Source organism: Hyla sarda, chromosome 3 (assembly GCF_029499605.1).
Source record: "Hyla sarda isolate aHylSar1 chromosome 3, aHylSar1.hap1, whole genome shotgun sequence".
Lineage (NCBI taxonomy): Eukaryota > Metazoa > Chordata > Amphibia > Anura > Hylidae > Hyla > Hyla sarda.
The window spans coordinates 306,743,196-306,766,901 of record NC_079191.1 but is presented as its reverse complement, the minus strand read 5'-3'; the positions used below and the strand labels follow the sequence as shown (position 1 = coordinate 306,766,901).

The 23,706-nt window shown below is 45.6% G+C and overlaps 1 protein-coding gene across 8 annotated transcripts in view; it reads right to left on the bottom strand.

Annotated features, from left to right (window-relative positions):
• The window catches only part of PCNX2 (pecanex 2), a 357,339-nt gene that overhangs the window by 250,151 nt on the left and 83,482 nt on the right, over positions 1–23,706 (bottom strand). For all 8 annotated transcript variants that reach the window (XM_056567003.1, XM_056567002.1, XM_056566999.1 and 5 more), the window contains one exon: positions 2,630–2,801. In XM_056567003.1, the coding sequence (XP_056422978.1) occupies positions 2,630–2,801 (172 nt within the window). The remainder of the gene's footprint in view (positions 1–2,629; positions 2,802–23,706) is intronic.

Sequence of the window (23,706 nt, the reverse complement as noted above, 5' to 3'; positions counted from 1 at the left end):
GGGCACCTTGGAGGCGATCAAAGAGTTCAGAGATGAGGGGTAAGGGGTAGCGGTTCTTAACCGTGATTTTATTAAGACCGCGGTAGTCAATGCAAGGACGTAGGGAGCCATCTTTTTTGGACACAAAGAAAAATCCGGCTCCGGCAGGAGAGGAGGATTTACGGATAAAGCCCTTTTTTAGATTCTCCTGGACGTATTCGGACATGGCAAGAGTCTCTGGGGCAGAGAGAGGATAAATTCTGCCCCGGGGTGGAGTAGTACCCGGGAGGAGGTCGATAGGGCAATCATAAGGCCTGTGAGGAGGTAGAGTCTCAGCTTGTTTTTTGCAGAAAACATCCGCGAAGTCCATATAGGCCTTAGGGAGACCGGTTACTGGAGGAACCACAGAGTTACGGCAAGGGTTACTGGGAACCGGTTTTAGACAGTTCTTGGAACAAGAGGACCCCCAACTCTTGATCTCCCCAGTGGACCAATCCAGGGTTGGGGAATGAAGTTGAAGCCAGGGAAGTCCAAGGAGAATCTCCGAGGTGCAATTGGGGAGGACCAAAAGTTCAATCCTCTCATGATGAGATCCGATGCTCATAAGAAGGGGCTCCGTGCGGAAACGTATGGTACAGTCCAATCTTTCATTATTTACACAATTGATGTAGAGGGGTCTGGCGAGACTGGTCACTGGGATGTTGAACCTGTTGACGAGAGAGGCCAAAATAAAATTTCCTGCAGATCCAGAGTCCAAGAAGGCCACTGTAGAGAAGGAGAAGGCAGAGGCAGACATCCGCACAGGCACAGTAAGACGTGGAGAAGCAGAGTAGACATCAAGGACTGTCTCACCTTTGTGCGGAGTCAGCGTACGTCTTTCCAGGCGGGGAGGACGGATAGGACAATCCCTCAGGAAGTGTTCGGTACTAGCACAGTACAGGCAGAGGTTCTCCATACGGCGTCGTGTCCTCTCTTGAGGTGTCAGGCGAGACCGGTCGACCTGCATAGCCTCCACGGCGGGAGGCACAGGAACAGATTGCAGAGGACCAGAGGAGAGAGGAGCCGAGGAGACGAAACGCCTCGTGCGAACAGAGTCCATATCTTGGCGGAGTTCCTGACGCCTTTCAGAAAAACGCATGTCAATGCGAGTGGCTAGGTGAATAAGTTCATGTAGATTAGCAGGAATTTCTCGTGCGGCCAGAACATCTTTAATGTTGCTGGATAGGCCTTTTTTGAAGGTCGCGCAGAGGGCCTCATTATTCCAGGACAATTCTGAAGCAAGTGTACGGAATTGTACGGCATACTCGCCAACGGAAGAATTACCCTGGACCAGGTTCAACAGGGCAGTCTCAGCAGAAGAGGCTCGGGCAGGTTCCTCAAAGACACTTCGGATTTCCGAGAAGAAGGAGTGTACAGAGGCAGTGACGGGGTCATTGCGGTCCCAGAGCGGTGTGGCCCATGACAGGGCTTTTCCGGACAGAAGACTGACTACGAAAGCCACCTTAGACCTTTCAGTGGGAAACAGGTCCGACATCATCTCCAGATGCAGGGAACATTGGGAAAGAAAGCCACGGCAAAACTTAGAGTCCCCATCAAATTTATCCGGCAAGGATAAGCGTATCCCAGGAGCGGCCACTCGCTGCGGAGGAGGTGCAGGAGCTGGCGGAGGAGATGACTGCTGAAGCTGTGGTAGCAACTGTTGTAGCATAACGGTCAGTTGAGACAGCTGTTGGCCTTGTTGCGCTATCTGTTGTGACTGCTGGGCGACCACCGTGGTGAGGTCAGCGACAACTGGCAGAGGAACTTCAGCGGGATCCATGGCCGGATCTACTGTCACGATGCCGGCTGGCAGGTAGTGGACCCTCTGTGCCAGAGAGGGATTGGCGTGGACCGTGCTAGTGGACCGGTTCTAAGCCACTACTGGTTTTCACCAGAGCCCGCCGCAAAGCGGGATGGTCTTGCTGCGGCGGTAGTGACCAGGTCGTATCCACTAGCAACGGCTCACCTCTCTGGCTGCTGAAGATAGGCGCGGTACAAGGGAGTAGGCAGAAGCAAGGTCGGACGTAGCAGAAGGTCGGGGCAGGCAGCAAGGATCGTAGTCAGGGGCAACGGCAGAAGGTCTGGAAACACAGGCAAGGAACACACAAGGAACGCTTTCACTGGCACTAAGGCAACAAGATCCGGCAAGGGAGTGCAAGGGAAGTGAGGTAATATAGGGAAGTGCACAGGTGAAAACCCTAATTGGAACCACTGCGCCAATCAGCGGCGCAGTGGCCCTTTAAATCGCAGAGACCCGGCGCGCGCGCGCCCTAGGGAGCGGGGCCGCGCGCGCCGGGACAGAACAGACGGGGAGCGAGTCAGGTAGGGGAGCCGGGGTGCGCATCGCGAGCGGGCGCTACCCGCATCGCGAATCGCATCCCGGCTGGCAGCAGGATCGCAGCGCCCCGGGTCAGAGGACGTGACCGGAGCGCTGCAGCGGAGGGAGTGAAGCGAGCGCTCCGGGGAGGAGCGGGGACCCGGAGCGCTCGGCGTAACAATAGGTTAATAGGAGTAGCATATCTTGCTTGAAACCAAATAATTATAAACAAATATATTTATTTATAAAAAAAAAAAAAAACATGTTATTTATCTTGTAATGGAACAGACTTACCAATAATATGATCTCTTATTGTTTGAAAAAAATCTGGAGTAAATAAGTGAAATCCATAAACTGTAGTAGGTTGAATTGCTGTCAGTTTGGCTCCAGAATCCAGTAGAAGAATAAGGCCACAGAAAATACAAAAATAAACTGGTCGGCTGTATGTTATTATTTGATTGTAGCCCTGCAAAAAAAAACAACAGTTTAAAAAATATAGATAAATAATACAATGTTTTATATTTAATACTACAGATATTTATACTTCTATAAATGGACAGTTTACATACGAAATATACTAACCTATCTACTATTTACATAAAACATCTTGAGTCGATGATGGACATTCCAGCAAAATAGGATATCTAATGGTTAAAGGGGTACTCCGGTGCTTACGCATCTTATCCCCTATTCAAAGGATAGGGGATAAGATGCCTGATCGCGGGAGTCCCGCCGCTGGAGATGCCCAGGATCATGGACGCGGCACCCCGTTTGTAATCAGTCCCCGAAGCGTGTTCGCTCCGGGTCTGATTACGGTCGACCGCAGGGCCGGCGTCACGCTCCGCCCCTCAATGCAAGCCTACGGGAGGGGGCGCGACAGCTATCACGCCCCCTCCCGTAGGCTTGCATTGAGGGGCGGAGCGTGACGTCACATGGGGGCGGAGGCGTGACGTCACACCCCGCCGGCCCTGCGGTCGACCATAATCAGACCCGGAGCAAACACGCTACGGGCACTGATTACAAACGGGGTGCCACGTGCATGATCCCGGGCGTCCGCCATCTGCTGTCCGGGTATGCTGGGAGTTGTAGTTTTGCAACATCTGGAGGTCCGCAGGTTGAAGACCACTCTTCCCCTTTCCTTACTTGTCTGCGCTTCGGCTGTCTTGCGGGGTCAGTGAAGCAGATGAGTTACATCCTATCCCGGCTCCTCTGTGCAGCATCACGGATGTCACTTTTCGGCGGCGACTACAGGAAATGAAAAGTGACGTGAGTGATGCTGCACAGAGGAGCCGGGATAGGACGTAACTCATCTGCTTCACTGAAACCGCAAGACCCTCTGCCTGACCTGACCTGCCGAAGCGCAGACAGGTAAGGAAAATAAACAAAACTATAAAAAGCAGGGAAAGGGGGAATGATGAGGGAGGGGCGAGGGAGGGAAAATGAAAAGTGAACAGGTACTGGTGGATTGTGCGGGAGACGCTGATTAAAAGGCCGGACAGATCCAGGCAAGGTAGGGCTCATTTTAATCAGCATCTCCCGCACTATCCACCACACCAGTACCTGTGGATAGTGCGGGAGAAAACAAGTGACAGAGCGGGGAGGAGACGCCGCTGGTCACTGATTTAAAGTGGCCACGGCCGTGCTGTTAATACTTAACAAGCAGACGCTGCTGCAGCCGCTTTAAATCAGTGACCAGAAGATTTATTGGCGTATAACACGCAGACTTTTTGCCTTAAATTTAAGTTTTAAAAGTGCGTGTTATACGCCGATAAATACAGTATTTATTTAACCTCTTTCTATATTTTATATATATATATATATTACCAGCTAATTTCCCACTTTGATCAATAATTCATATATCTAATACATATACATTATTCATAACAATAAACACACACTTTTGCTTAACCCCTTAAGGACACAGCCCATTATGACCTTAAGGACCAGAGCGTTTTTTGCACATCTGACCACTGTCACTTGCTTTTACTTATGAATCTGATTCAGAGACTGTTTTTTTTATGACATATTCAACTTTATGTTAGTGGCAAATTTACATCGATACTTGCATCATTTCTTGGTGAAAAATTCCAAAATGTCATGAAAAATTTGAAAATTTAGCATTTTTCTAACTTTAAAGCTCTCTGCTTATAAGGAAAATAGACATTCAAAATACATTTTATATTGATTTACATATACAATATGTCTACTTTATGTTTGCATCATAAAGTTGACATGTTTTTACTTTCGGAAGACATCAGGGAGCTTCAAAGTTCTGCAGCAATTTTCAAATTTTTCACAACATTTTCAAAATCAAAATTTTTCAGGGACCAGTTCAGTTTTGAAGTGGATTTGAGGGGCCTTCCTATTAGAAATACCCCATAAATTTCCCCATTATAAAACCTGCACCCCTCAAAGTATTCAAAATGACATTCAGAGACAGTTTTTTTTATGACATATTCAACTTTATGTTAGTGGCAAATTTACATCGATACTTGCATCATTTCTTGGTGAAAAATTCCAAAATGTCATGAAAAATTTGAAAATTTAGCATTTTTCTAACTTTAAAGCTCTCTGCTTATAAGGAAAATAGACATTCAAAATACATTTTATATTGATTTACATATACAATATGTCTACTTTATGTTTGCATCATAAAGTTGACATGTTTTTACTTTCGGAAGACATCAGGGAGCTTCAAAGTTCTGCAGCAATTTTCAAATTTTTCACAACATTTTCAAAATCAAAATTTTTCAGGGACCAGTTCAGTTTTGAAGTGGATTTGAGGGGCCTTCCTATTAGAAATACCCCATAAATTTCCCCATTATAAAACCTGCACCCCTCAAAGTATTCAAAATGACATTCAGAAAGTTTGTTAACCCTTTAGGTGTTTCACAAGAATAGCAGCAAAGTGAAGGAGAAAATTCAAAATCTTAATTTTTTACACTCGCATGTTCTTGTCGACTCAGTTTTTGAATTTTTACAAGGGCTAAAAGGAGAGAAATCACACTAACATTTATAACCCAATTTCTCTCGAGTAAGGAAATACCTCATATGTGTATGTAAAGTGTTCGGAAGGCGCAGTAGAGAGCTCAGAATGGAATGAGTGAAAGTGGGATTTTGAAGAGTGAGTTTTTCTGAAATGGTTTTTTGGGGGCATGTCACATTTAGGAAGCCCCTATGGTGCCAGAACAGCAAAAACAAAACCAAATGGCATACTATTTTGGAAGCTAGACCCCTCAAGGCACGTAACAAGGGGTCCAGTGAGCCTTAACACCCCACAGGTGTTTGAGGACTTTTTGGTAAAGTCGGATGTGTAAATTACATTTTTTTTCACTAAAATGCACTTTTTTCCCCCAAATTTACCATGTTTACAAGAGGTAATAGGAGAAAATGCCCCCCAAAATTTGTAACCCCCATCTATTCTGAGTAGGGAAATACCCCATAAGTGGATATTAAGCTATATAAATGCTCTGCGGGCAAACTACAATGCTCAGAAGAGAAGGAGCGCCATTACGTTTTTGGAGAGAGAATTTGTAATGGAAGTCGAGGGCCATGTGCGTTTACACAGCCATCGTGGTGGCAGAAAAGTGGACCCCCACATCTGATGCCATTTTAGAAACAACACCCCTCACAGAATTTAATAAGAGGTGCAGTGAGCATTTACACCCACTGGCGTTTGACAGATCTTTGGAACAGTGGGCTGTGCAAATAAAAAAAAAAACATTTTCATTTTCAAGGACCCATTTTCACGGACCACTGTTCCAAAAATCTGTCAGACACCTTTGGGGTGTAAATGCTCACTGCACCCCTTGTTAAATTCTGTGAGCGGTGTAGTTTCCAAAATGGGGTCACATGTGGGGGGGGAGGTGCGTTGTTCTGGAACCACGTGGCCTTCTCTTCTGAGCATTGTAGTGGGTCTTAAAATTTTTGCGTTTATCTCAGAACCGCTGTAAAATCATCCACCCCTGTGCAAATCACCAATTCAGGCCTCAAATGTACATAGTGCGCTTTCACTCCTGAGCCTTGTTGTGCGTCCGTAGAGCATTTAACGCCCACATATGGGGTATTTCTGTACTCAGGAGAAATTGCGTTACAAATTATTATTTTTTTTTCCTTTTACCTCTTGTGAAAATGAAAAGTATGGGGCAACGCCAACATGATAGTGTAACCTAGTGGATACTGGTCTCCCTAACAGCCGGGGGAACAGCTCAACTAGTAGTGTGGGGAATGGTAACGCAGGTAGGCCAAGACAGTTAGTTGTGGTAGGGGATTCTATAATCAGGAAGACGGATAGAATAATTTGTCGCCAAGACCACCTCAACCGAATGGTTTGCTATCTCCCTGGTGCCAGGGTTCGGCATGTGGTGGAAAGGGTGGACAAATTACTAGGGGGGGCTGGGGATGACCCAGCTGTCGTGTTCCATGTGGGAACCAACGACAGAATACATGGTAGGTGGAGGTCCTTGAAGAATAATTACAAGGAACTAGGTGCCAAGCTGAAGGGAAGGACCTCTAAGGTTGTGTTCTCTGGAATACTTCCTGTGCCATGCGCATCGCAGGAAAGACAGCGGGAGCTTAGGGAGTTAAATGCATGGCTTAAGTTGTGGTGTAAGGGGGAAGGGTTTGGGTTTTTAGAGCACTGGGCTGACTTTTCATTGGGGTACAAACTCTATTCTACGGATAATTTGCACCTGAATGGAAGGGGGTCCGCTGTGCTGGGGGAGAGAATCCTGGAAGGGGTGGCTGAGTATTTAAACTAGGTGAGTGGGGGGAGGATAATATAGCAAAGAAAGCAGACAGTGGAATGGATAGGTTAGAGAGGGGTCAGGACATAATGGTGGGTGGAGAGGAGTCCTGTGGGGGGAGGTTAAGAGCAGTGGATAAGGAGATCCATGGGTTACAAACCAGCCGTAAAAATAAATGTAGCCCGAAAAATTGTAACCCAATAATTCAAAAAATTCCATTAGCCCCAATAACTCAATAACTACAATAAGCCCCATTAACTCAAAAAATCCCATTAGCCCCAATAACTTAAATAACAACGTTAGACCCAATAACGCAAAAAATCCCATTAGCCCCAATAACTTAAATAGTACAATTAGCCCTTATAACTCAAAAAATAACATTAACCCCAATAACTCTGAAAATCCCATTAGTGAGACTATATGTGTAAAACTTAATGGAAATGTAAAGTGTATGTTCACAAATGCCAGAAGCCTAGCAAATAAAATGGGGGAGCTTGAGGCCTTGATACTGGAGGAACATATTGATATAGTTGGGGTCACTGAGACATGACTGGACTCCTCGCATGACTGGGCTGTTAATCTGCAGGGGTTTACATTGTTTCGCTAGGATAGAATGAACAGAAAAGGTGGTGGAGTCTGTCTGTATGTAAGAAGTGGTATGAAAGCCAGTGTGAACGATGCCATAGTGTGTGCTGATTCTGAGGATGTGGAATCATTGTGGGTAGAATTACAAAAGGAGGGAAATACTGAAAAAATAATACTTGGTGTAATCTACAGACCCCCTAATATCACTGAAGAGATAGAAGTTCAGCTGTATAAACAAATAGAGAGGGCAGCCCGGGCAGGTACAGTGGTAATAATGGGAGATTTTAACTATCCAGATATAGATTGGGGCCGGGGGCTGGCTAAATCTACTAAGGGGAGAAAATTCCAAAATTTATTTCAGGATAATTTTATGGGCCAGTTTGTGGAGGACCCAACAAGAAGTGATGCCTTGTTAGATCTGATCATTTCCAACAACGCAGAGCTGGTTGGTAATGTAACTGTGCGGGAAAACCTTGGTAATAGCGACCACAATATAGTTACTTTTGACTTAAAATGTAGAAAACAAAAACAGACGGGGAAGGCAAAAACATATAACTTTAAAAGGCAAATTTCCCTGGGCTGAGATCTGCACTACAGGATATAGACTGGGGGGGAGGTGTTCTCAAATACTGATACAGAAGGTAAATGGGACATCTTTAAATCAACTCTAAATAACTATACAGCTAAATATATACCAAAGGGGAACAAATATAAACGATTAAAACTAAATCCTACATGGCTGACAAATGATGTTAAAAGAGCAATAAACAACAAAAAAATAGGCTTCAAAAAATTCAAATCTGATGGGTCAGCTATAACATTTAAACAGTACAAGGAGCTTAATAAAATCTGTAAAAATGTAATAAAAACAGCAAAAATTCAAAATGAGAGACAGGTGGCCAAAGAAAGCAAAACTAATCCAAAATATTTTTTTAGATATATAAATACAAAAAACGGGCGATCGAGGCGGAGCTACTGAATGGGTTCTTTAGTTCTGTATACACTATGGAAAAAGGAGCTGACATTGGCCAGGTCAGTGCTGGTAACACATCATGTAATGTACTGAACTGGCTTAATGTAGAGATGGTACAAGGTAAGTTAAGTAAAGTAAATGTAAGCAAATCTCCAGGGCCGGATGGACTACACGCAAGAGTTCTTAGAGAGGTAAGTTCAGTAATATCTGTACCCTTGTTCATGATATTTAGAGATTCTCTGGTGTCTGGTATTGTGCCAAGGGATTGGCGCAAGGCAAATGTGGTACCAATCTTCAAGAAGGGCTCTAGGTCTTCGCCAGGCAATTATAGACCGGTAAGTCTAACATGCATTGTGGGTAAATTGTTTGAAGGACTTATAAGGGATTACATACAGGAATACATAGGGGATAATTGCATTATAAGTGATAGCCAGCATGGGTTTACTAAGGATAGAAGTTGTCAAACCAATCTAGTTTGCTTTTATGAAGAGGTGAGTAGAAGCCTTGACAGAGGAATAGCTGTGGACATAGTGTTTCTGGATTTTGCCAAAGCGTTTGATACTGTCCCTCACAGACGTCTGACAGGTAAGTTAAGGTCTTTGGGCTTGGAAACTTTAGTTTGTAACTGGATTGAACACTAGCTCATGGATCGTACCCAGAGAGTGGTGGTCAATGATTCGTACTCTGATTGGTCCCCATTAATTAGTGGTGTACCCCAAGGTTCAGTACTGGGCCCGCTGTTGTTTAATTTATTTATCAATGATATAGAGGATGGTATTAAAAGCTCTGTTTCTATCTTTGCAGATGACACCAAGCTTTGTAGCACGGTACAGTCTATAGAGGATGTGCATAAGTTACAAGATGACTTGGATAGACTAAGTGTCTGGGCATCCATTTGGCAAATGAGGTTCAATGTGGATAAATGTAAAGTTATGCATCTGGGTACTAATAACATGCATGCATCGTATGTCTTAGGGGGGATTAAACTGGCAGAGTCACTGGTAGAGAAGGATCTGGGTGTACTTGTAGATCACAGACTACAGAATAGCATGCAATGTCAGGCTGCTGCTTCCAAAGCCGGCAGGATATTGTCATGTATAAAAAGAGGCATGGACTCAAGGGACAGGGACATAATACTCCCCCTTTATAAAGCATTGGTACGGCCTCACCTGGAATATGCTGTTCAGTTTTGGTCGCCTGTTCATAAAAGGGACACTGCGGAGTTGGAAAGGGTGCAGAGACGCGCGACTAAACTAATATGGGGCATGGAACATCTTAGCTATGAGGAGCGATTAAAGGAGTTACAATTGTTTAGTCTTGAGAAGAGACGTTTAAGGGGGGATATGATAAACGTATATAAGTATATAAATGGCCCATACAAAAAATATGGAGAAAAACTGTTCCAGGTTAAACCCCCCAAAGGACGAGGGGGCACTCCCCCTGTCTGGAGAAGAAAAGGTTTAGTCTAAAGGGGCGACACGCCTTCATTACCGTGAGGACTGTGAATTTATGGAACGGTCTACCTCAGGAACTGGTCACAGCAGGAACAATTAACAGCTTTAAAACAGGGTTAGATGCATTCCTGGAACAAAATAACATTAATGCTTATGCAGAATTATAAAACTACATCCCTTTCCCTTATCCCCTTACACCCTTCACTTCAATTCCCTGGTTGGACTTGATGGACGTATGTCTTTTTTCAACCATACTTACTATGCAACTATGTAACATTTTTTATTTTCTTAAACTAACAGGCTGGTGTAGATCCGAACTTTTCCTTTCCATAAGGGGTAAAAGGAGAAAAAGCCCCCCCCCCCCAAATATGTAACGCAATTGCTCCCGAGTACGGAAATACCCTATATATGGCCCTTAACTGTTTCCTTGAAATACGACAGGGCTCCGAAGTGAGAGAGCGCCATGTGCATTTGAGAACTAAATTAGGGATTTGCATAGGGGTGGACATAGGGGTATTCCATGCCAGTGATTTCCAAACAGGGTGCCTCCAGCTGTTGCTAAACTCCCAGCATGCCTGGACAGTCAGTGGAGGCTCCGTTTTGGAAACACTGCTGTACGAGACGTTTTTCATTTTTATTGGGGAGGAGGGGGGACAGTGTGTGGGGTGTATATATGTAGTGCTTTACCCTTTATTATGCGTTAGTGTAGTATATTGTAGTGTATTAAGGGTACATTCGTTTACAGTGAGTTTCCCGCTAGGAGTTTGCGATGCGGCGGAAAATTTGCCGCAGCTCAAACTTGAAGCAGGAAACTCACTGTAATGTACCCTGGGTGGGGGTGGGGGGTGGGGGGTGAGGGCAACCTCCAGCTGTTGCAAAACTACAACTCTCAGAATGCACTGACAGATCGTGCATGATGGGAGTTGTACATTTGCAACAGCTGGAGGCACACTGGTTGGAAAACTTTGAGTTAGGTTCTGTTACCTAACTCAGTATTTTCCATCCAGTGTGCCTCTGGCTGTTGAAAAAATACAACTCCCAGCATGAACTGATCGCCAAGGGGCATGCTGGGAGATGTAGTTATGCAACAGCTGGAGGCACAGAACAACAACTTCCAGCATGCCGAGACGGCCGTTTGCTATTTGTGCATGCTGGGAGTTGTAGTTTTGCAAGATTTAGAGGGCCACAGTTTAGAGACCACTGCACAGTGATCTCCAAACTGTACCCCTCTAAATCTTGCAAAACTACAAATTCCAGCATGCCCAAACAGCTGTCTGGACATGCTGGGAGTTGTAGTTTTGCAACATCTGGAGGGCTACAGTTTAGAGACCATTGTATAGTGGTCTCCAACTGTAGCCCTACGGATGTTGTTAGGCAACAACTCACAGACTACCGTAGAACTGCCGCACCAGGGAGCCTCACATCATCACCGCTCGCCGTCGGTAAGTGACCACCGATTCCCATGCTCTGCCCGGACTACAGTGGGTGGGCAGAGCGCGGAATCGAACTTTAACCTCCCCGGCTCAGGTCTGCTATTGGTCGGTCGCTTCTGACCGACCAATAACAGGGATAGGAAGGGTGGCACCCCTGCCACCTCACTCCTATCCTTTCAGGGGGATCAGGGGTGTCTTGGACACCTCCGATCCCCCTGAAGGGATATTTTCTGTATTTTCTGGGTCACCGGAGATGCGTATGACCCAGAATAGCCGCAGATCGCTGAATGATTTCAGCAGGCTTCCCAGTCTGGTCCCCGCCCAGTGAGCGGCGGGGACCGGAATTTCCAGGGGCGTACAGGTACGCCCAGGGTCATTAAGTGCTTAATAGCCTAATTGTTACGCCTAGCGCTCCGGGTCCCCGCTCCTCCCCGGAGCGCTCACGGCGTCTCTTTCCCTGCAGCTCCCCGGTCAGTCCCGCTGACCGGGAGCGCTGCTCTCTCATGGCCGTTGGGGATGCGATTCGCACAGCGGGACGCGCCCGCTCGCGAATCGCATCCCAGGTCACTTACCCGTTCCCGTCTCCTGCGGTCATGTGCTGGCGCGCGCGGCTCCGCTCTCTAGGGCGCGCGCGCGCCAGCTCCCTGAGACTTAAAGGGCCAGTGCACCAATGATTGGTGCCTGGCCCAATTAGCTTAATTGGTTCCCACCTGTTCCCTCCTTATATCTAGTCTCCTCCCTTGCACTCCCTTGCCGGATCTTGTTGCCCTAGAGCCTAGTGAAAGCGTTTTTGTGTGTTTATACCCTGTGTACCAGAACTTTGCTATCTCCCCTGACTACGAACCTTGCCGCCTGCCCCCGACCTTCTGCTACGTCCGACTTTGCTTCTGCCTACTCCCTTGTACCTCGCCTATCTTCAGTATCTTCAGCAGCCAGAGAGGTGAGCCGTTGCTAGTGGATACGACCTGGTCACTACCGCCGCAGCAAGACCATCCCGCTTTGCGGCGGGCTCTGGTGAAAACCAGTAGTGTCTTAGAACCGGTCCACTAGCACGGTCCTCGCTATCCCTCTCTGGCACAGAGGATCCACTACCTGCCAGCCGGCATCGTGACAGTAGATCCGGCCATGGATCCCGCTGAAGTTCCCCTGCCTGTTGTCGCCGACCTCCCCACACTGGTCGCCCAGCAAGCCCGACAGATTGCCCAACAAGATCACCAGCTGTCGTACTTGACCACCATGACTCAGCAACTCCAGTCGCAGCTACAGCAGATTCAGTCTCAGCTACAGCAGCAGCAACCATCTCCTCCGCCAGCTCCTGCACCTCTTCCGCAGCGAGTGGCCACTCCTAGCCTCCGCCTGTCTTTGCCGGACAAATTTAATGGGGACTCTAAGTTTTGCCGTGGCTTTCTTTCCCAATGTTCCCTGCATCTGGAGATGATGTCGGATCAGTTTCCTACTGAAAGGTCTAAGGTGGCTTTCGTAGTCAGCCTTCTGTCTGGAAAAGCCCTGTCATGGGCCACACCGCTCTGGGACCGTGATGACCCCGTCACTGCCTCTGTACACTCCTTCTTCTCGGAAATTCGAAGTGTCTTTGAGGAACCTGCCCGAGCCTCTTCTGCTGAGACTGCCCTGCTGAACCTGGTCCAGGGTAATTCCTCCGTTGGCGAGTACGCCATACAATTCCGTACTCTTGCTTCTGAACTTTCCTGGAATAATGAGGCTCTCTGCGCGACCTTTAAAAAAGGCCTATCCAGCAACATTAAAGATGTTCTGGCCGCACGAGAGACTCCTGCTAGCCTGCATGAACTCATTCATCTAGCCACTCGCATTGACATGCGTTTTTCTGAGAGGCATCAAGAGCTCCGCCAGGAAAAAGACTTAGATCTCTGGCCACCTCTCCCACAGTCTCCACTGCAATCTGCGCCTAGGCCTCCCGCCGAGGAGGCCATGCAAGTGGATCGGTCTCGCCTGACCCTGGAAGAGAGGAATCGCCGTAAGGAAGAGAATCTTTGTTTGTACTGTGCCAGTACTGAACATTTTCTGGTGGATTGCCCAATCCGTCCTCCACGTCTGGGAAACGCACGCTCACACTCAGCTCTCGTGGGTGTGGCGTCTCTTGATGCCAAGTCGGCTTCTCCACGTCTCACGGTACCTGTTCGGATTTCCACTTCAGCCAGCTCTCCCCTCTCAGCCGTGGCCTGTCTGGACTCTGGAGCTTCTGGAAATTTTATTCGGGAGTCCTTTGTGAATAAATTCCATATTCCGGTGACCCGTCTTGTCAAGCCACTCCGCATCTCCGCGGTCAACGGAGCCAGGTTGGACTGTACCATACGTTTCCGCACGGAGCCCCTTCTTATGAGCATCGGATCTCACCACGAGAGGATTGAACTTTTGGTCCTCCCCAATTGCACCTCGGAAATTCTCCTTGGACTTCCCTGGCTTCAACTTCATTCCCCAACCCTGGATTGGTCCACTGGGGAGATCAAGAGTTGGGGGTCCTCTTGTTCCAAGAACTGTCTAAAACCGGTTCCCAGTAACCCTTGCCGTAACTCTGTGGTTCCTCCTGTATCTGGTCCCCCTAAGGTCATTAAGGACTCTGCCTGCCACAGGAAATGCCCCTCCCCCCCTCCCAGTTCCATCAGGCAAGCTTCTGTGTCCCCTCATGGCCCTCCTCCTGGTGTCACACTGCCCCGTGCCAGGTCCCGCCCTCTGCCCTCTCTCCCCATTCCTACTCCTGCGGTTCTGCCTGCCGTTGAGGAATCCCTCCATCCTTTCCCGGTGTCCTCATCCCAGGGGAGGCAGTTACCCGATAAAGAGAAGGGGAGACCTAAGGGGGGGGGTACTGTTACGCCTAGCGCTCCGGGTCCCCGCTCCTCCCCGGAGCGCTCACGGCGTCTCTTTCCCTGCAGCTCCCCGGTCAGTCCCGCTGACCGGGAGCGCTGCTCTCTCATGGCCGTTGGGGATGCGATTCGCACAGCGGGACGCGCCCGCTCGCGAATCGCATCCCAGGTCACTTACCCGTTCCCGTCTCCTGCGGTCATGTGCTGGCGCGCGCGGCTCCGCTCTCTAGGGCGCGCGCGCGCCAGCTCCCTGAGACTTAAAGGGCCAGTGCACCAATGATTGGTGCCTGGCCCAATTAGCTTAATTGGTTCCCACCTGTTCCCTCCTTATATCTAGTCTCCTCCCTTGCACTCCCTTGCCGGATCTTGTTGCCCTAGAGCCTAGTGAAAGCGTTTTTGTGTGTTTATACCCTGTGTACCAGAACTTTGCTATCTCCCCTGACTACGAACCTTGCCGCCTGCCCCCGACCTTCTGCTACGTCCGACTTTGCTTCTGCCTACTCCCTTGTACCTCGCCTATCTTCAGTATCTTCAGCAGCCAGAGAGGTGAGCCGTTGCTAGTGGATACGACCTGGTCACTACCGCCGCAGCAAGACCATCCCGCTTTGCGGCGGGCTCTGGTGAAAACCAGTAGTGTCTTAGAACCGGTCCACTAGCACGGTCCTCGCTATCCCTCTCTGGCACAGAGGATCCACTACCTGCCAGCCGGCATCGTGACACTAATAAATATGAGCCAAAATCTTTTTAGTTATCCTACCATCCATCAATCTCCTCAAAAACTTAGGTGGGGGACAAATTACTAATCCCTTTTCAATCGTTGTAAGATACTTTTCATCCTAATATAGTCAAACCATGATCCTACACCTATTCCCCTTCTATCTTTAATTTCTCCCATAAGACCCAAGGTTTTTATATCTATAATTTTCAATTCCTCTACAAAAAGTGAATTGCACCAAAGTGGAACAGTATCTAGAGTGCCCACAACCCCTCATTCTTTTTTAAATATTTTCCAAGACATAACTAAACTCTAAACTACTGTGTATACATTTCATCTTTGTCCACTAAGTTGCCCCGATTCCAAGACCTGATACATGTCTTCGTAATTCCCCCTTCTATTCTTTATCAAAAAATCAAAGAAGGAAGACTTTTTCCATTCACTTATAAAAAATATATTTGTACTTGGGGCTTCACACTCGTGCTCGTGGCTGCAACATTGCATACATTAGGAACACTAGAAAATGATCGCATAACGATCCCACTTTTCGTCTGCCAACATCCCACATCTGGACAGGGTGATATCGTAGGGAAGATATATAGATGATGGCAGGGCACTCCAGTGGAGTTGAAGGAATTCATGGACAGTCTGAATGCTAATGATCTTAACATTCGACTTACATACGGAACTAGCTGTTCTATTAATGATTTTTTAGATATCCAGATCATGATTGATGAAGACGGTTATGTTCAGACTAATCTCTTCCGGAAGAGCACATCTGCCAGTACAGTATTGCATGCAGCATCAGCAGATCCCAAACATCTTATTAGGAATATCCCCTTTGGACAATTTCTGAGAGAAAAACGCCTATGTTCTACCGAAGAGAAATTTGAGACACAGGCAGCTGATTTAAGAAAAAGATTCCAGGAGAGAGGTTACAGCAACAGTATCAGACGAGTACGTATCAGAGTCAAGAATGAAGATCGAACTTCTCTATTACATTCGAGTAAATCAAGGGGACAGACGACAGAACAGATGAGGTGTGTTTCTGACTATACATCTAATAATGCTCAGGTTGTAGATGTTATGCAACAGCATTGGTAAATCCTCCTCATTGACACCAACTTAAGAAAAACATTGCCCCCGAGGCCAGCAGTCACCTATCGTCGGGCCAAAAATCTTAAGGACTTATTGGTACATAGCTTCTATACGCCCAACAGCGGGACACCTATGTTTGGAACTAGAGGTCCCAAGTTGGGTAACTCTGCTTGAGAGGAACGTGTTGCATGTTGCAACATAGAGAGAACTAGTGAATTCTATGATTCGTCCAGATCTAGGACCTATACCATCAGATGTCCCATTACTTGCAACACAAAAGGGGTGATTTATGCTGCCACTTGTCCCTGTGATTTGATCTATATAGGGATGATGACGCGGGAATTTAAAAGACGCATCAGGGAGCATGTAGGTGATATACAACAGGCGATGGACAAACCAGATTTGACAAGATGGAAAACCCTTCCGCAACATTTCAAACTCAATTGTGATGCCTCACTTCTTTGTTTCCGAGGGATATACCATGTACCAATTGGACCGCGACAAGGTAATTGGCCCAAGGTGTTGGGGCAACGCGAGACGCGTTGGATTTTCAAACTGCGAACTATGGTACCACATGGCCTAAATGAGATTAACAGCTACATACTTTTTATAGTAAGCATCAGTCCTGCTCAGTAAATCAATAACTCAGTTCAGACTTTGGTTTATAATTATTATCTACATGTTTTTAATTGGTTTTATCTCTTGTTTTGTCCTCTTGTTACACATTTTGTGCTGACCTGATGGTATCTGTGTGCCCACTAATGTATGTCCTGCCCTCCAAGGATCAGAAGACTTAGAAGAACTTTTTGGAATTTCTTTATATCAGACAGTGGTGGATGTCAAAAGTCGCTTCCATTGGAATTCAACCATTGGTGTTGGATACATTTGTCAAGTCATTGTCCCTGTGTGTGGACAAGTTTTTTTTTCTTCCCTATACCTATTGGGACCTTAAAAGCTTTTGCCCCTACTATCATAGTGACACCCAGTCTTCCACTGGGGATGGGCATTTGATTATTACACTGATATTGTTGCCATGGACCACTTGGGCCAACTGACTAGTAGGCCTTACTGGCGGCTCTGACTATACATCTAATGCGGGCCGCCCAGATCTGATCCATGGTTGCTATTCCTGCCTCACTCTTTGGGTAACTATGTGTAATTTTAAACCATGAATTTCAAGCTTTAGGTGTTATATTTCCATATTTCCATCACGAGTGTATCTATTCACTAATTGTGTATTTGGGCCTATGTCATGTCATGTTATGGTGGTGCATCCAGTCTGGAATTCCATTTTGTCTTCTATTATCTGTTTTTGATTTATTCCACATGAGACACTTGGTATCTGTTTTGTGTGATATGCTATTAGATTATTTGGTAATCCCAACTATGCAATTGTGCCTTTGGCTGTATTTGTGTTATATATTGTTACCAGATTTTTCTTTTTCAACCACCATGTTTGTCACCATGCACCTATTGTTTTGTGTTTTCTCACTTGTGCAATTTTTTCTGTCACGTTAACAAATATTTTTTTATACTCACCATTGTCATTGTATGCACACATACCTATAGAGATTTACGATTTCTTACCTTTTATATATCTGTGTTAGAGAGACTTCTACAGTGATTGGTGGCTGAACTGGCCCTTCACCTGTCCATCACGCTCACATATTTATTTATTGTTGTTGTTTTTTTTTGTTTTTTTTATATTTATCCCTGGCACCTGAGACTTATGCTGTCTCATGCCTTCCTTGGTCCCCTGTGTTTTTGTAAATATATATATATATATATATATATATACATACATACACACACACACACACTTTTTTCTTACTTTTGTCTTATTTTTGTCAGATTTTAACTGATATATACTTTCATTCCCTTATTTACCATATTTGGATATAAGTCCTTTTCCATGTTTTATCTTTTATTTATCATTTATATTAATTTATTCATTTATTTCTCCTACGCATATTTATTCTTTATTTACATTACTACTATGTATTACCTAGGTCCCATATATATATTTACATCTGGATTATACATATATATTTAGTATCATTTATGTTTCTTTATTTCCATTTAAATCCAATTGAGCACCTTGAACTGTGGAACTTATCTGTTAGATAAAACCAACTTTGATATATGCATGCTGATTATGGTAACTGGTAACAATGTCCCCCGCCCTGCGGGCATTACTATCTAGGTCTCTGTATTGCCCCGGCTCTCCGATCCGGTGGCTTGGTTCCAGGTGCTTGTCACCTGGTTGCCTTGGGAGATGCGGAACACTCCCCCGGCAGTGTTTACACGGCGCCAGGGGGTGGCACCCTGCTCCCTGGTGTTGGCGTCAGTGGGTTGCTATGGTATCTCCATGAATCCCGTGCGTGGTAACATTGGGTGCGTCATCCGCAGGGAGGCCCGGAGCTCCGTACTCCGTGCATCACTAGGGGGGGACGGAGTTGCCACCGGACCGGACAGCAAGGTTTGTGCCTCTTCTCTGGGATGATGTGATTACGCTGCACCCATGGAACTATATGTATATATCCTGGACACCATTATAATGGATACTATAAAAAATGGCTATTTTAGATGCACACCATAGTTGTTATACTAACTCTGCTGAAATCATCTTGATGAGCAATAGTGACCAGTTACAGGTCGAATTTGATCAGGTGTCTGATTAGGTGATGACAGTTGGGAAGGTACTAAGACATCAGGTGGCCACCAGATCAGTCAGTGATTGGTTATTGGACCATATATTAGAGAGGGCTGAGCCTCCCATGGCAACACCCCGGATGAAGCCCTAAGTGAAACGTTGGGTGGTGGAGGCAGGCACGCTTAATCTTTCTCACTGTGGTAATGATATTGTGTTTGTCAGTGTACTTTTATTTACATTTGTGGTCCCTTTTTTTTGGACATCTGTGATTTGCAAATCTTTTGCACTGTGTCACTTTACCTTTGTTTACAGGATAGCAACCATTATAATTTATATACATCTATATCTTGTACTGTGTCACTTTACCTTTGTTTAACCCCTTAAGGACCCGGGGTTTTTCCGTTTTTGCATTTTCGTTTTTTCCTCCTTACCTTTAAAAAAATCATAACTCTTTCAATCTTTCACCTAAAAATCCATGTGATGGCTTATTTTTTGCGCCACCAATTCTACTTTGTAATGACGTCAGTCATTTTACCCAAAAATCTACGGCGAAACAAAAAAAAAATCAACGTGAGACAAAATTGAAAAAAAAAATGCCATTTTGTAACTTTTGGGGGCTTCCATTTCTGCACAGTACATTTTTCGGTAAAAATTACACCTTCTTTTTATTCTGTAGGTCCATACGGTTAAAATGATACCCTACTTATGTAGGTTTGATTTTGTCGTACTTCTGGAAAAAATCTAAACTACATGCAGGAAAATTTATACGTTTAAAATTGTCATCTTCTGATCCCTATAACTTTTTTATTTTTCCGCGTATGGGGCGGTTTGAGGGCTAATTTTTTGCGCCGTGATCTGAACTTTTTAACGGTACCCTTTTTGCATCTATAGGACTTATTGATCGTGACCAAAAATGCACTATTTTGGACTTTGGCATTTTTTTGCGCGCACGCCATTGACCGTGCGGTTTAATTAATTATATATTTTTATAATTCGGACATTTCCGCACACGGCGATACCACATATGTTTATTTTTATTTACACTGGTTTTTTTTATGGGAAAAGGGGGGTGATTCAAACTTTTAATAGGGGAGGGGTTAAATGATCTTTATTCCCTTTTTTTCACTTTTTTTTGCAGTGTTATAGGTCCCATAGGGACCTATAACACTGAACACACTGATCTTTCACATTGATCACTGGTTTCTCATAAGAAACCAGTGATCGATGATTCTGCCGCTTGACTGCTCATGCCTGGATCTCAGGCACTGAGCAGTCATTCGGCGATAGGACAGCGAGGAGGCAGGTCGAGACCCTCCAGCTGTCCTGTAAGCTGTTCGGGATGCTGCGATTTCACCGCGGCTATCCCGAACAGCTCCCTGAGCTAACTGGCATGGTTTCACTTTCATTTTAGACGTGGCGTTTAACTTTGAACGCCGCGTCTAAAGGGTCAATAGCGCGCGGCAGCGCGCCATTAGCCGTGGCCCCGCGTTATAGATCGGGAGCGGACTCAGGTATGCCCTGGGTCCTTAACAGGTTAAAGTATAGTAACCACTATGATCCTTATAATGTACATTGATTAAACTTACTTCAGCTATTTAACTGTATGCTTAGTGCGTAGACTCCTATTAGTCAGTTCCTCCAGCACCATGTTATTGTGCATTTTTTTTTATAAGTTTTTAAATGTATGTCTTTTGGAGCATATTTGACTAATGAAATAGATTTTTACAAACATATACTTGGATCGTTATGTGCTCATTTTCTAGTGTTTCTAATTCAAGTCTATAGTGTAAATCTCTTACGTATTGGGACTTATGTGTCTTATAACATTGCATACATACCTGTATGAAAAAACGTTAAACTTAACAAAGTGGTCAGAGGTGTGCCATTAACCGCATCCGAGGGCACGCCTTTAGAGGGCATACCCTGCAATTAATAAATAAAATAAAGGAAGGTTGGGAGGTATCTGCAAAACGTCACGTACGCCTAGCCATATATACCCACGCCTGTAGTGCAGGGGGCGTAAAATATACACACCCCTCGCACAAATGCAGCCTAACAGGCTTAATACTTGTACTTCACACTTGAGCTTCACACTCGTGCTTGTGGCTGCAACATTGCATACCTGACAAACTTTCCATTTTACTTGAAACATGAAAAGGGGTGTGGTCTGCATGAAAAGAGGCGTGGTCACTGAAAAGGGCTGTGTCCCCGCCATTTAAAAAAAAAACTATTCCAACATGTTTACTAAGTTTTCCACAGAAAATGTGGTAGATTTGAGCTCTGAAAAACCCCACAGTTCAGAGCAGTTGTAAAAAAAAAAAAAGCAAAAGAGAGGGAAAAGTGCAAAACATAGTGAAACATTAGTAAATACCTTGGAAAAATACTTGATGGGAAAAAAAAACTCACAAAGAAAACTATACTCCATTCTTAGTACCGTATATCCCGGTGTATAAGACGACTTTTTAAACTCGAACTTTCTTCTGAAAAGTCGGGGGTCGTCTTATACGCCGGGTATAGGGGTCCGGCATAGGAATACTTATGATTATCGTGCCGGCTCCTGAGTGCGGTTGCAGGCGGGGGCCGGCCAGAGCATGTACAAACTAATAACTGTATACTTAAAAACCAGGGTGCCTCCAGCTGTTGTGAAACTACAAGTCCCAGCATGCCCGGACCGGCAAAGGCTGTCCGGGCATGCTGGTAGTTGTAGTTTCACAACAGCTGGAGGCACCCTGGTTTTTAGTATACATGAATTAGTTTTTACATGCTCTGGCCGGCCCCCGCCTGCAGCCGCACTCAGGAGCCAGCACGATAATCATAAGCATTCCTATGCCGGACATCCCTGTGTCCCGAAAAATCTTTTCGGGACATAAGGATGTCCGCAGGTCACTTACCATTCTCCGCCCGCCGCGCGTCCTCCTCCGGTCCTTCTGCGCTTCTCCACCTCTCTATGGTTGTACGCACGTGACGTCAGTGACGTCCCGTGCGTATAACCATAGAGGCACATGAGGACTGGAGGAGGACGAGCGCGTCCGGGGCCTGGTGAGTGACCGGCGGCGCGTCATCTACAGTGTTCCGATCACCGCTCCTCCGGTCCGTGGGACTGCTGCTATGGTCCACAGGCCATAGCAGTAGATTGTGACCCCGGGCTGGAGAAGCGCTGACCGGAACACTGTGGGGGGCAGTACACAGACATACAGCCTCCAACCATACACTGTATATGGCTGGAAGTTGTATGTCTGTGGGGGGAGCTGCCTACTATTGTGGGGGAGGGAGCTGCCTACTATTGTGGGGGAGGGAGCTGCCTACTATTGTGGGGGAGGGAGCTGCCTACTATTGTGGGGGAGGGAGCTGCCTACTATTGTGGGGGAACTGCCTACTAATGTGGGGGGAGCTGACTACTATTGTGGGGGAGGGAGCTGCCTACTATTGTGGGGGAAATGCCTACTAATGTGGGGGGAGCTGCCTACTATTGTGGGGGAGGGAGCTGCCTACTATTGTGGGGGAGCTGCCTACTATTGTGGGGGGAGCTGCCTACTATTGTGGGGGGGGGGGAGCTGCCTACTATTGTGGGGGGGGGTAGAGCTGCCGACCTAATGTGGGGGAACATGCTGCCGACCTAATGTGGGGGAACTATAAGGTACTGTACATAGCGGTAGGAGGGGTAGTCTTATACGGCAAGTATATCCCAAACTCTATATTTTAACTGTAAAAGTTGGGGGTCGTCTTATACGCCCAGTCGTCTTATACGCCGGCATATACGGTAAATCAGGGTAATCATTTTTAAAGACAAGGTAGGGTTTTGCTCGGACACATGGTAAATGTGCATGTAATAATATAAATGGCTAATCTTTACTCAGTTATGTCAATAAAATACAGTCATGGCCGTAAATGTTGGCACCCAGAAATGAATGGCAACAAAGCGCTGGAGAGTTCTGCAGTGGCCAGCAATGAGTCCAGATCTAAATCCCATTGAACATCTGTGGAGAGATCTTAAAATTGCTGTTGGAAAAAGGCACCTTCCAATAAGAGAGACCTGGAGCAGTTTGCAAAGGAAGAATGGTCCAACATTCTGGCTCAGAGGTGTAAGAAGCTTATTGATGGTTATAGGAAGCAACTGATTTCAGTAATTTTTTCCAAAGGGTGTGCAACCAAATGTTAAGTTAACCCCTTAAGGACCCAGCCATTTTACACCTTAGGACCCGGCCATTTATTGCACATCTGACCACTGTCACTTTAAACATTAATAACTCTGGGATGCTTTTAGTTATCATTCTGATTCCAAGATTATTTTTTCGTGACATATTCTACTTTAAAATATTGGTAAAATTTTTTGGTAATTTGAATCCTTTCTTGGTGAAAAATCCCCAAATTTGATGAAAAATTTGAAAATTTTGCATTTTTCTAACTTTGAAGCTCTCTGCTTGTAAGGAAAATGGATATTCCAAATATTTTTTTTTTTATTCACATATTGCTTGCATCATAAAATTGACGTGTTTTTACTTTTGGAAGACACCAGAGGGCTTCTAAGTTCAGCAGCAATTTTCCAATTTTTCACAAAATTTCCAAACTCACTATTTTTCAGGGACCAGTTCAGGTTTGAGGTGGATTTGAAGGGTCTTCATCTTAGAAATACCCCATAAATGACCCCATTATAAAAACTGCACCCCCCAAAGTATTCAAAATGACATTCAGTCAGCGTTTTAACCCTTTAGGTGTTTCACAGGAATAGCAGCAAAGTGAAGGAGAAAATTCATAATCTTCATTTTTTACACTCGCATGTTCTTGTAGACCCAATTTTTTTATTTTTACAAGGGGTAAAAGGAGAAAATGTATACTTGTATTTGTAGCCCAATTTCTCTCGAGTAAGCACATACC